This window comes from Conger conger, chromosome 10, assembly GCF_963514075.1.
Source record: "Conger conger chromosome 10, fConCon1.1, whole genome shotgun sequence".
NCBI lineage: Eukaryota > Metazoa > Chordata > Actinopteri > Anguilliformes > Congridae > Conger > Conger conger.
The window spans coordinates 23,026,432-23,038,826 of record NC_083769.1 but is presented as its reverse complement, the minus strand read 5'-3'; the positions used below and the strand labels follow the sequence as shown (position 1 = coordinate 23,038,826).

Here is a 12,395-nt window from a genome sequence, read left to right as displayed (position 1 = left end):
ACCTCTAAACTGCACCGGTTTCTGGATGCTAACAAGGGATCCATCACCTTTCATAATCCTGTCATATCCTGCAGTGATCTCCTGCTCACTGGGAAATATTTGGGGGGCATTTTTCATGCTGGAAGCCAAAATAAATATCCAACAAGTTTTTCTAAATTCATGCTGGGGTCTAAAATAATTATCCTAAAAGTTTTTCTAAATTCATGCTGGGGTCTATCATTGTAAGCCTGCACCTCATTGCAGCACCCTCTGTAAATTGAAATAGTGAACGAGTGAATGAACAAACCTTCCAACCTGTCTTCTGATAATCACACTGTACCTGTTCTGACAAACACACTCACACATTTCAACACATACTCACTCATGCGCATGCTCACATTCACAAAGGCTTCTGTTGCCAGCATTTTGTTTTGAAGAGAGTTGTGGGCACAGCAATATTCTTTCAGCATTTCCTTTCCCCCCTCTCCCTCCTCCCCAAACATGATGTCCCCACTCCAGTCAGCGCAATGCCCCCTCTGCTTCTCCAAACAGGGATTTTCCAGGGCTTTAACAGCTCTGTCCATCCAAACAAAGCAAAACTCAGGCTAATCAGTTCTGTGCCTACTGCCCTGGCAGCACACAGAGCGGCACCTGTGTTTAAATGGTCACAAGTTCCCAAATGGTTCCAAATGTTGGTCCCACTGTGAGTGGGTTGGGAAGGGGGGTGGAGTTGTGCAGTTAATTACTGTCGATCGAAACGCCACAATCTAATGCTATTTGAGCGACACAGCTCCCACTATGTACACTCACTGAACGCTTTATTAAGTATTTATTATTTATGATTTTTTGTTATTGGGTTTCTACTCCTGAAGCCTATCCACTTAAACCAGTGTGTTCAGAGATGCTCTTCTGCATACCACTGCTGTAATGTGGTTATTTGTGTTTCTGTCACCTTCCTGTTTGACCCTCTGTCTGGCCCTTCTCCTCTGATCTCTCTCATTAGCAACACGTTTTTGCCCGCAGAACTGCTGCTCACTGGATGTTTATTGGCTCTGCAAACTCTTTTCTGCAGCCGTTTCTGAGATATTCAAACCACCCTGTCTGGCACCAACAATCATTCCATGGTCAAAGTCACTTAGATCACATTTCTTCCCCATTCTCACATTTGGTCTGAAAAACTTCTGAAAGCTGCTGTACAGGTCTACCGAATAAAGTGCTTACATGAACATCCCCCAATCTTGTTAGCTATGAATTTTATGATTTTCTTTTCGCAAGATTCAGTAGTTTGCAGTGATGATTATACACCACCACGTTTGTCTAAAAGGGGTCCTAATATATTACTTCTTTAAAATCTTTTTGTGAAAATGTATTGAACAATACTATTGTAGGCAATGAGAACAAAAAAAAAAAAATTCCCACAATTACATTGGGGTAAAAGCATGGCTAATAAACGGAAACACTGAAAACATCATTAAAAAAAAAAAATGTAAAAAAAAATGTATTATTCTTTTTTTTTACTTTTGCATAGCATGAATGCATGTTTGAAGGCTCATTCCATGATTGTTGATGCTAAACAATTTGTTTAAACTGGTTTGAAGCAACATTATTCTGCAAAATTACTTCTGATGGTCAATTGTTCCAGTATTTAAGGTAACACAAACTTTGAGCAGTGTCACAGTGTTAAATGGCATGACGGAAGGAGCTCTCTGAGATTGTTCGTAGCCGCATTGTAGCCTTACATGATGCCAGTTGGTCACTTGATGAAAATCTGGGATTTGCTGGATACCAAGATAAAGAAATCTGTTGTAACATCGAAAGAATCTCTTTGGAATGAACTTCAAACCATATGGAATGGCTTAAATAAAAAAATATGTGAATGATTAAAGAAAAGGGTGGCCACACTAGATATTGACCTTTTTCTCCAAAAGAAACTATTATTTTTGTTTTCACAATCTTTTTTTTTAATCTGTTTACTTATTTTCATCTGCATGAACCAAAATGCATGAAATAAATACTTGAATAGTATTTGGTTTCTGATTTATCTTCATTGTGTTAAGTGTATAATCATCACTGCACACTACTGTACATCCTTTTTCATGCATTACCCAATGAGGTGCTCAGAGATGATGCCTTCTGAATACCCCTGCCACACAGTTGTGTACTGAGCATGTGCAGAATTCAGTGCTGCTGTAGGGGGCACTAGAAAGACTTAACAATTCGTTGGGGACCTTGGACATGGGCCAATTTACTTCACATTCACTTATCTTGCTTTTACTGGAGATGTATACCATCATTATGCCAGAGCAAGATGACTTTACAGTGAGCTCCATAATGATTGGGACAAATAATTTATTTCTTTATTTGTCTCACATTTTGGATTTGTAAAAAAAACAAAAACATTTTAACTACGTAGAAACGCACTTTTTATACTTAACCTGCCCTTTTCAAGGCACCATACTTTGCATGCAATGACTGCTTGATTTGACCAAAAGACATATCAAGTGCTGAGTACCTTCTTCTGCCAGACTGCCGCCTATCCCTGCAGCCTGTTCTTGCTTGTTTTGAGGCTGATTGCCATAGGTTTTCTCTTCAGCATATGAATATGATTAGGTGAAAAAAGTTTTTGGCTTTGAAAAATTCCTTGAGATGAAGCGCTGTCAAATGAGTTTGGAGGAGTTTGCTAGAACTTAAGCAGATAAGAGACTTCTGTACACTTCACTGTACATTCCGTTGTCAAGAGCGGACATGTCACAAAAACTTAATCTCTCCAGGCTCAACTCCTGAGGGGAAATTAATGAAGCAATCAGTCTTTAAAGTCTTTCAATGAAAGCAAACTATTGTTGTATATTCATATTTTAAAATCACCCATTTTCAAAATACCAGAAAGCTGCTGTGTGGTTTACCAGACAAAAAAACTGTTTAAAACTCAGATTGGCACTTTTGCCAAGAAGCTTGTGGCAAACAATAGCAGATGCATTAGCCTATAAAATGAAATTGTTAACTGATACAGCCTTCCTGTTTGTCATAAAGAAGCAAATATGTCCTCTGAAAGCTCATATTGTACAGGAGTTTTTGCATCATGGCTCAGGACCTGTAAGATTTATCCGACTGATTCACATTTTGTATTCTACAGTTCATCTCTCGAAACATTTTTAAGACCTTTAAGAACTTTTTGTGTAGATGAGACGTGTGGCACATGATATACGATTGCTCCCATGTGGGTGGCGGTTTGATCCATGGCACATTCTGAGCCTTTTTTAAATAAATACATCAAATACATTTCCCCAATTTTAAATGTCCCATGATATACTGTATATCACTCATTGCTGCAACCAAGTGGTCTCAGGTGGTGTTCAGAACTGACCTGGGATATGGACCGGTTTGGGACATTCCGATTCCAAAAACAACTACAACATGTACGAAAATTAAATGAACAAATACATACAATTTTTATTTAAAAAAAATTTTTTCTAATAAATTTTATAAATATAAAAACATTGATATGAGTTTTCAAAAGTTGTACCTGCCCTTTGATTAGACTCAGTATAGGAGGGCTTGTGTTTAAGTCATGCAGAGACCGGTGACAGTATCGAATGCCCTTTTGCATCACAATACACCTGTAGAAACAAGAGCAAGAATAGAAGAATAGAAGAATAGAGCAAGATTTGAATAATGATCAGTACCTGATCTTGGGCCTGTGTATGACCCAAGCCATGCTACAAATTAGCAGAATAAGCTCATGAAATATATAGTATGTAAAGTAAAATGATAAAAGTATGAGGATAGTGAGACAATTTCTGTTGTTTTTGCTCTGTACTCCAGCACATTAAAATAATGAGTATGAGGTTAAAGTGCAGAGTGTCAGCTTTGTTTTGAGGGTATTCACATCCATATTGGGTGATCTGTGTAGGAATTACATCCCCTTTTATACCTAGTGCACCCATTTTAGGGCAGCAAAAGTATTGGCAGACCCTCTGGATAAGAGCGTCTGCCAAATGACATGTAATGTAATAAATTAGCATAATCTGAAATACTCATTTTTGGTAATACACTTGGTTTTTAGATTTGCTAACTGCCTGAAGTCTTTGACTCACATCACAAGACGCTGGGTATCTTCTCTGGTGATGCTCTGCCAGGGCATGAAATGCACGATCAGTTTGATTAATGGCGTTTGACTTCAAGAACATTCTACTTTTTGGCCCTGAAAATCTTGGATTTGGATCATTTTTGATGCTATTTCCTTTCTATCACTTTGCTATAGGTAAATATTTGTCTCATCTGTCCATAATACTGATCCAGGATTCTAGTGAACTAATGATACAAGGACATACAGCATCACAGGAAACAACTGGGCAGCTAATTGTCCAATGACTTTTGCTCCCTTAAAAAGGGGAGACTGTATGAAAGGGCTGTAGTTCCTACACAGCTCACCCCATGTGGATGTAGATACCCTCATAATAATGTGGACAGCCTGCATTTTATCCACATGTTCATTGAATTATTTTAAATCCAGTGTCACAGAATTTGTGTGAAATACTTTTGCATTTAACCATATATTTTTATTAAACTTTGTTTATCAATGAAAAACTTTGTTAGTGCAACGGCCTATTTTTTCACCCGACCTGGTCCATGTGAAAGTGGAAATACTGTGCGCTCAGCATGTTTGTAATATATAAACTGTCCTGGGGACAGATGCATGGCCATTGGAAACAATGGATTTGCCGGGATCAGGTGTTTTGGGGCTGAACACGCACAGGTTGTTGGTTCTAGATGCTTCCGTTTGGGGCCTCTTGTCCATGGCGGTTTCCTGGGGCTATTGTTCTGTGGTTTCTGCATGTCAGCGCTTATCCACGCGCGGATGACAATGTGGCAGGCCGAGCGTTGTGCTCTGACACCGGCTCCACACGCTGCTGGGGTCCTTCACTGTTCCCCCGTCATCGTACCCACACAGCGCCTTCACTGTTCCCCCGTCATCGTACCCACAGAGCGCCTTCACTGTTCCCCCGTTATCGTACCCACAGAGCGCCTTCACTGTTCCCCCGTCCCCAGAACACTGACCTCTCAGTCACCTGGTCAATCTTCAAAGCCATTTCTGTTACATGATTCAGTGTCCTCTCCCCACGTGCTTTACACATGCATCAAACAGCACCTTAAAACAAACCTTCTAGATAAAGACCATGAATGAGCTGTTTTAGATTAGCATTCCTAACAGTCCTTATCCTCCAGCAGTGTTGAAGAACGTAATCTCTCATAAAGGCAAAGCATTCAATTATGGCTGACCGCATGGCAGTTTGTGGCTTGGGGGTAAAAAACCACTGGACGAACATGTACTCTGCTGGTGCAATTGATTTCGTTTAGGATGTAGAGAGATGGGGGTTTTGTGTGACTATGGGGGGATCAGGGTTAGGGTGATAAAAGGGTTAAGATTTTTTGTTTTTTTTGTTTAATGGTCCCGTGCGCACTCCCAACCCCCACCCCCTGCTCCCCCCTCCCCTCCTGCCCGGGGATTATTCCGTCACCATGGCACCAGGGCGCTATAAATCCCCCGCTGCTCCTCTTCACTCGCTCAGAGCGACCCAATGTCTGTAGGACATGCTCGACCTCTGTCTCTCCCTGTTTCTGTACTGATCCAAATCCTCCTCATCCTCGCATAGATGCCTCATTGGTCCTCCTGACAGAAAGCAGTGTCTCTATGACAAACGCCTGCAGCCTCCAACAGCAGATGTGGCGGAAGAAACTAAAAGCAGTTGCTTAGCTACATGTCAGACTGTACCTGCAGAGGCTTGGCCTTAGTGTAGATCAGAAGAAGTCGTGAACTTTTACAATTTGTTTTACACTTTCTTCATATTTTGTTCTCTTTCTTCTGTCATTTGTTTACTTCTAAAATCGGTGAACTTAGTGACGTGCACCGAGAGACTCTAAAGGGAAAGCTTGTGTTTGTTGAGTTTATTTACCCTTTAAGAGTTCAGAGGGTCCTTTCATCCCCCCATCCCCCCTGAGGAGTGTCTGATCCTTCGCTCAACATGTGGGAGTTCCGGTCCATGTTGTTCTGGCGGGCGGTCTTCGCCGAGTTCTACGGCACCATGTTCTTCGTGTTTTTCGGCATGGGCGCGGCGCTCCGCTGGACCACCGCCCCTCACAACGTCATGTACGTGGCCTTCTGCTTTGGGCTGGCGGCCGCCACGCTCATCCAGTCCATGGGCCACATCAGCGGGGGCCACATCAACCCCGCCGTCACCTTCGCCTACCTGATCGGCTCGCAGATGTCCCTGTTCCGCGCTGTGTTCTACTGGGCCGCCCAGCTGCTGGGGGCCCTGGCCGGGGCCGCCGTGCTCTACGGGGTCACGCCACACAACATGCGGGGCACCATGGCCCTCAACACGGTAAGCACCTGGGCTGACTCCATCTCCAGTTGATGTTTGAGGGTCAGGCTTTATCCCTTTTTATGAAGAACAGCTGAACTGTTTATGTGGAAAGTTCACTGGGTTTAGGAAAAAAAAAAAAGGATTCAAATGCTGCCAAGTTCCCAAGAAAACATGGGAAAGGTCAAAAATAGGGCTGGATTTGGAAAATTGCCTGCCTCTCTGTCTCTCAGGCTGAATATTGACATAAAAAGGGTGTTTCCTTTCAGGACACCAAGCTCCGTCTCTCACTCACAGTCTCACGAACACACACCCACACAAACACAAGCACAACACACACACACACAGACACATCCTCTTTAAGTCAAATTAGTCAGACCTTATTATATATATATTTTAAACACAATGCTGGGTAATTGTCAATTAGACAGCATATTTCATATTTTCAAAATTTCCAATCTGCACTCAAGAAATGCATTGGGGCCTTGGAACAAAGATGCTCTTGGTAAAGGCACAGCCTGCACTCAGCACTGTAGGTGTTTGTGTTCCCTCTCTGGTGACAGCCTTAGACCTCACTGAGAGGAAAGGGGGAAATTTGACAAGACTAATTTTGTTTGCACTGTGCATACACGTTGGGTACACATGCCAGTGACAGGGCGTATTGCACTCTGTCCATTGGTGATTGGTGATTGGTGATTGGTCAGGAGTAGTGGATTGTGTGTGTGCAGGTGGTATTGATATGACTCATCATTCATGATGGAACAAGTCTGCTTCGTGACCTGGCTGAAGAACACATTTCTTAGTGTTTCTCAGCTGCATCCCAGGGGTCAGCGAAAGAATACTTTGATTCGTCTCTTTGACCATGTTTGCTGTTATTGTGTTGGAATGTTGTTTCTGTCTGGCTCCTTTCAGCAATCTTTCCATGAGCAGTACATTTAGTAACAAAACTGGAGTGTTTGGTGACTATTCAACACAGTGCAGCATATTCAGCACATGGAGAGTTGTGGTGCATTTGGAGGTCACCACACCCCAGGGAGGTGTGGGTAGAAAGGAGGGCCTTGCTGGGGTAGGGGAGAAACCCGTCCCTTGCACGTTGCAGGTTATGATTAGAAGTGGTGTCTCAGAGCATCGCTCACAGATGTGCTCTCCTCCCATAGCTGCAGCCGGGGATCAGCCAGGGCATGGCCACCACCATGGAGATCTTCCTCACCCTGCAGCTGGTGGTCTGCATCTTCGCCGTGACGGACGAGCGACGCAACGGCCGCATGGGCTCGGCCGCCCTCTCCATCGGCTTCTCCGTCATGCTGGGACACCTGCTCGGGGTGAGGAGGACTGAGCCAAGCCCCCAGCATGCTCTGCTAATATCCATTCATATGAACTGATCAAAAGACTCTCCCCCGTGTCCAAAATGTTACTGTAGGAATATTTAAATCAAAGAGCCACTGAGCTCTGTTCTTCAGGGGGTTGTGATATATATTTTTCATACTAGTTAAAGACACTTTTTAGTGTACTAAATCTACTTCTATTGTGTACTAAATCTGAAGGCTTTTGAGTGAATATTCGTCTTTATAAATGAATAATATATTAAATATGTACTGTAAAGTACCCTGGAGAAGAACGATTCAAATTTGGCAAAGACAGAACAGACAGAACTGTAAAGCAAAAGACTCTTAGTCCTTTCCAATTTATTAAGCTCCAAAGATTATCAACGATTTCCAACCTCAATATTAAGTCACATTAATGGTTACAGACAGCATTAATAGCATTTAAGGAGAGTATAAATGGCTAGATTTTAATCAGAATCTAAGATCAGTATTGACAACTTAGTCTCTATATGTCAACAATAATAATGTATTTTTTAGGATGTATATGGTCGATCAAATGAATTCTGATTCTGTTTGCTTACTTATGGGGTTTTGGTTTTGTGATTAAGATTCATCTTGTTTCCTGTCAGAGCTTCTTGTGCACTTGAAAGTTTGCGAACATGGCTGCTTGTCCTAAGACCACACCTCTGTGTTTCAGATGTACTACACAGGAGCCGGAATGAATCCCGCCAGATCCTTCGCTCCCGCCGTGCTCCTCAGGAACTTTGTCAACCACTGGGTGAGCTACACTGACCTTCACCACAGTCCTCAGGGGAAATGCAGAGCTTTTGCCTCACAACGAGAGTTACTTTTCTGTAAATATTAACAGGACTGATTTCTAATGAAATATAACCATATTTTATTAGATGCACTTACACATAAATATGTTTAATCTTCTGGTTTGATCATCATTATTTGGTAGTATGTTTAGGTATATAGGAATGTTATATAGATAACCAACCCCTTGTCACGTGTGTGTTTGTGTGCACTGCAGGTCTACTGGGTGGGACCCATGATTGGAGGCGCCATGGGGGCGTTGCTGTATGACTTTATGCTGTTCCCGCGCATGCGCGGTCTGTCCGAGAGACTGGCCACCCTGAAGGGCAGCCGGCCCCCAGAGAGGGAGAACCAGCAGGACACCCGGGGAGAGCCGGCCGAGCTCAAGACCCAGGCCCTGTAACCCCGCACTGCCACGCCCAACCATACGCACACGCACACGGAAAACACTCACGCACACACACACGCACACACACTCACACACTCACACACACAAACACACACACACACACACACAGACACACTCATGTGCGTGCATACACATAGCCACTGCAACTGTGCCATGTCCTCACCTGATATACTCAAATAGGAGCAACAAGCACTCTACAGTCACTCAGCCACCCCCCCACCCCTAGTACCCGTTCCGCCCCTGGGACCGCAGGACAGAAACAGGAAGAGGAAGCACTCCTGGGGCATGGGAGAGGGAGGCAGGGGCGGGGCGGGGCGGGCGCAGATTGCTCAGGAAAGCGGCGTCTCTCTCTGCTGTGGTCTTTCAGGAGTGAGCTCCAGACTTCAGACTTTTGAACACTACTCATCTTCAAACCCTTCCGACCTTGAGCTTTCGTTTTCCTGTGTTGTTTCTGCATTTCCAGCACATGGACGTGTGATAACATTCAAATTTACCAGGGTTTATGCTATTTTATTTTTTATTTATTTTCAGTGTGTGTGTGTGTGTGTGTGTGTGTGTGTGTGTTTACTGATTTTTTTAAATTTATGCCTTTTCACTACTGCTCACCAGTGTTTGTATCATACTGCTGTTGCTTATGTTTTATTTATTTTTTATTTATTAATGTATTTAAATACCTCTCCCCATACAGTGTATTCACTGTAATTTTATTCAAATTTTGACCTTTTTTCCAGTTTTTCCCCACAAAGATACAATGGAGAAAATGATGCTACATTCCAGCCTGGCCCCTGTGTAACTTAGACTAAGAGTCTCGTTTTTAAGGACCAGTAAGCAATTCCCACGCCATTTAAATGAGAAATAAACACAAACAACACAACACTAAACTGTCTTTTCTTACCTGAAAGCTATTCAAACATTTTCTTTTTTTTTCTAATATTTATTTTATATGTATGTACACCTAAAATGTATTAATGCATGTGTGCGTATATGTCTATGTGTGGTGTATGTACACCCCACACATGCATACACACACATACTGTATGTAGACACACATCAATGATTTCTGCATTTACACACTTGAAGTTGATTTTTTATTTTTGTTTTGTTCATCAGTTTATTGATATGAAACATAAAACAGAGCTTTGATTTTATTGTTACACTTACTTTGAAAATGATAAACAAAGTGCTGGCAAAGACATACTGGTCTTTAGCGGTAATGAGCTGAAAGAGAACACTTCTAATGCTTAGTATTAATAGGTGAATACAGTGTCTTTTACTTTGGCCTTGCAGCATGTATGACTTGTAGGGCCTAATTTTTCACTGTGCGATCGGCTGAGTGGGTTTACATTTCCATTTTCCTGCATATGCAGAGATGCAAGTTCTGTTGATGCAGGACATTATGTTTTGATAGATTCATTATCTTCACAATCTAAGGATGGTGTTAGTTCACACCGCTTGTACAGTAGCAGGGAATGGATTTCCTTAAATCCAACAGGATCCAATGATTTGGAAGCCTACTTTGTGGGTTGATGATCTGATGAGGTAGCCTACACGAATTAACTCACATCTGCACAGAAAAGTATATTGTTTTAGTGTGGCATGTGAAATAAGATTATGGTACCTTCGTGAGATGGAAGAGGAAAGAAAGAGTTGAAGGTGGACTTGTTCAGTTCAGGAAATATTTTGTTTCTGTTTGAATGTGTGTGTATGTGAAAAGAGATGGTGCGAGAGAGCGTGCATGCGTAAATGTTGGAATTATGGAGGGTGTGGGTGTGTGTGTGTGTGTGTGTGTGAGAGAGAGAGAGAGAGAGAGAGAGAGAGAGAGATGTGTCTGTATAAATTTTAATTGATTGTGCAGATATACAAATCTTTAATCGTCTGGATGACTTCTCTTTTCCAGTAGATCTGTTACATTACGAATACACATAACAAATGATCACTGAATGTGGACAGGATCTACTCTGCACCAAAGTTCGCTTTCATGGCTAATCTGAGCAGCTTCTCACCAAGAGCCTGGTTATTTAACAAAACGTGATTGTTCGAGATTGTCTACTTGATTATAATGATTTTTTACATAGTATTTGAAATTAAGATTGAAAGTTGTAAAAAAAAAAAAAAAAAAAACTTGAAAAAGTTTGGAAGAAACAGTCACTTGTTCAGTTGAATGATATTTCGGTTAGAAGGAGTGTTTTGAGGTGTTGGCAATCAAACTAGAATATGTTTGCTCTAGTAATGAGATCTGTGATGTATAGGATAAAGGTAGGCCTGCGATGTATAGGGTAAAGGTAGGCCTATTTATTTTTTTCGATTGTTGAAACTTAACACGTACTGTAGTAAGCAATATTACAGTATATGATTAAACGGGGCCGGTAATATAGTAGCAACTTAGTAACGCTCTGATTTTATAGATACAGAAGACTTGGTCTCCCTGACAACATCAAGCGCTTTCTACACATTTGATCCACTGTTTTAATCCATTTATTATTTTCTTTCTCTTCTTTATGTGTTTTATTCACTTTGACACGCTCACCGAAATGACAGACTCAACTGGAAAGAAACGGAATTGCAACATTCGTTGATTGTTCAAGCAGGGATTAGATATACGTTTGGTTTGGTTCCATTAAAAAAAAAATCCGGTTTTTATAACCTGAATATATTTTTTATTTTCCAAGATCTCTTTGGTAATAATATGTTACAGTAATCTTTCTTCACTTTCTCATTGGTAGCTATTGACGATTTTCCTTTTTTTTTTTAAATCAGCGTTACTATGTTCAATGAGCCAGTGGATGACCTCACCAAGCGTGCCTTGCAATTCTACTACAGCAGTGTAGAATTTGCTTGACTCTTTGCCAACTGGTTTCTCCTTGTTACTGCACCCCAACTGAATTTTGGAATCACGGGCCTTGGTCGGTCTAACTGCAGAGCAGTAATGCATTTTTAAAAGTGCTATTTCAAGACAGACCTTTCCGGTGATTAGATCGAATCGGGCCGCAATACATGATTTTATCGTAGTCGTAGAGTTTACATCACAATGAATAGACCACTAAGAAAAATAAAATGGCTTATACTTTGCTTGTTACCATCCACCCATATATCCCTTTCTTAAAGGGACTATCTGCTTGTTGGTAGGGAAAACACTTTTATATAAATAAAGAAACATGTGAAAACACTTTGGGATCAGTGTTTCCTAAATGTGCATCAGTGTACTGCAGAATTTAAATGTGGACCCACAGCATTCACAGGCACAATTTCACAATTATTTGAGTTATTTCATGATGGGGCTATTAGTCACAAAAAATGCTTCCAGATTCCAGACCGCAAAAAGGAGGATATAAATAACATATCGTTTTGGGAAGTTCAGAATGACCACACTGAAAGTTAAGGAAAAATGTGGGTTCAATCAAACGCAATTCTTTCTCTGCGATTCTTTCTTGTTGTTGCTGCTGGGAACTATTTGGGAACAATGGGTCCATTTTCATGCCTTCTTTGTCCAGTCCGGTTTTAGAA

The 12,395-nt window shown here is 41.6% G+C and overlaps 1 protein-coding gene across 1 annotated transcript; it reads left to right on the top strand.

The window, feature by feature from the left end:
- Positions 1-5,929: 5,929 nt before the first annotated feature.
- On the top strand, positions 5,930-9,772 carry mipa (major intrinsic protein of lens fiber a). The gene is made up of 4 exons (XM_061257522.1): positions 5,930-6,362; positions 7,499-7,663; positions 8,364-8,444; positions 8,700-9,772. Exons 1-4 carry the CDS (start codon positions 6,003-6,005, stop codon positions 8,883-8,885), a joined length of 792 nt encoding a protein of 263 aa, XP_061113506.1. The 5' UTR covers positions 5,930-6,002; the 3' UTR covers positions 8,886-9,772.
- The last annotated feature ends 2,623 nt before the right edge of the window (positions 9,773-12,395 follow it).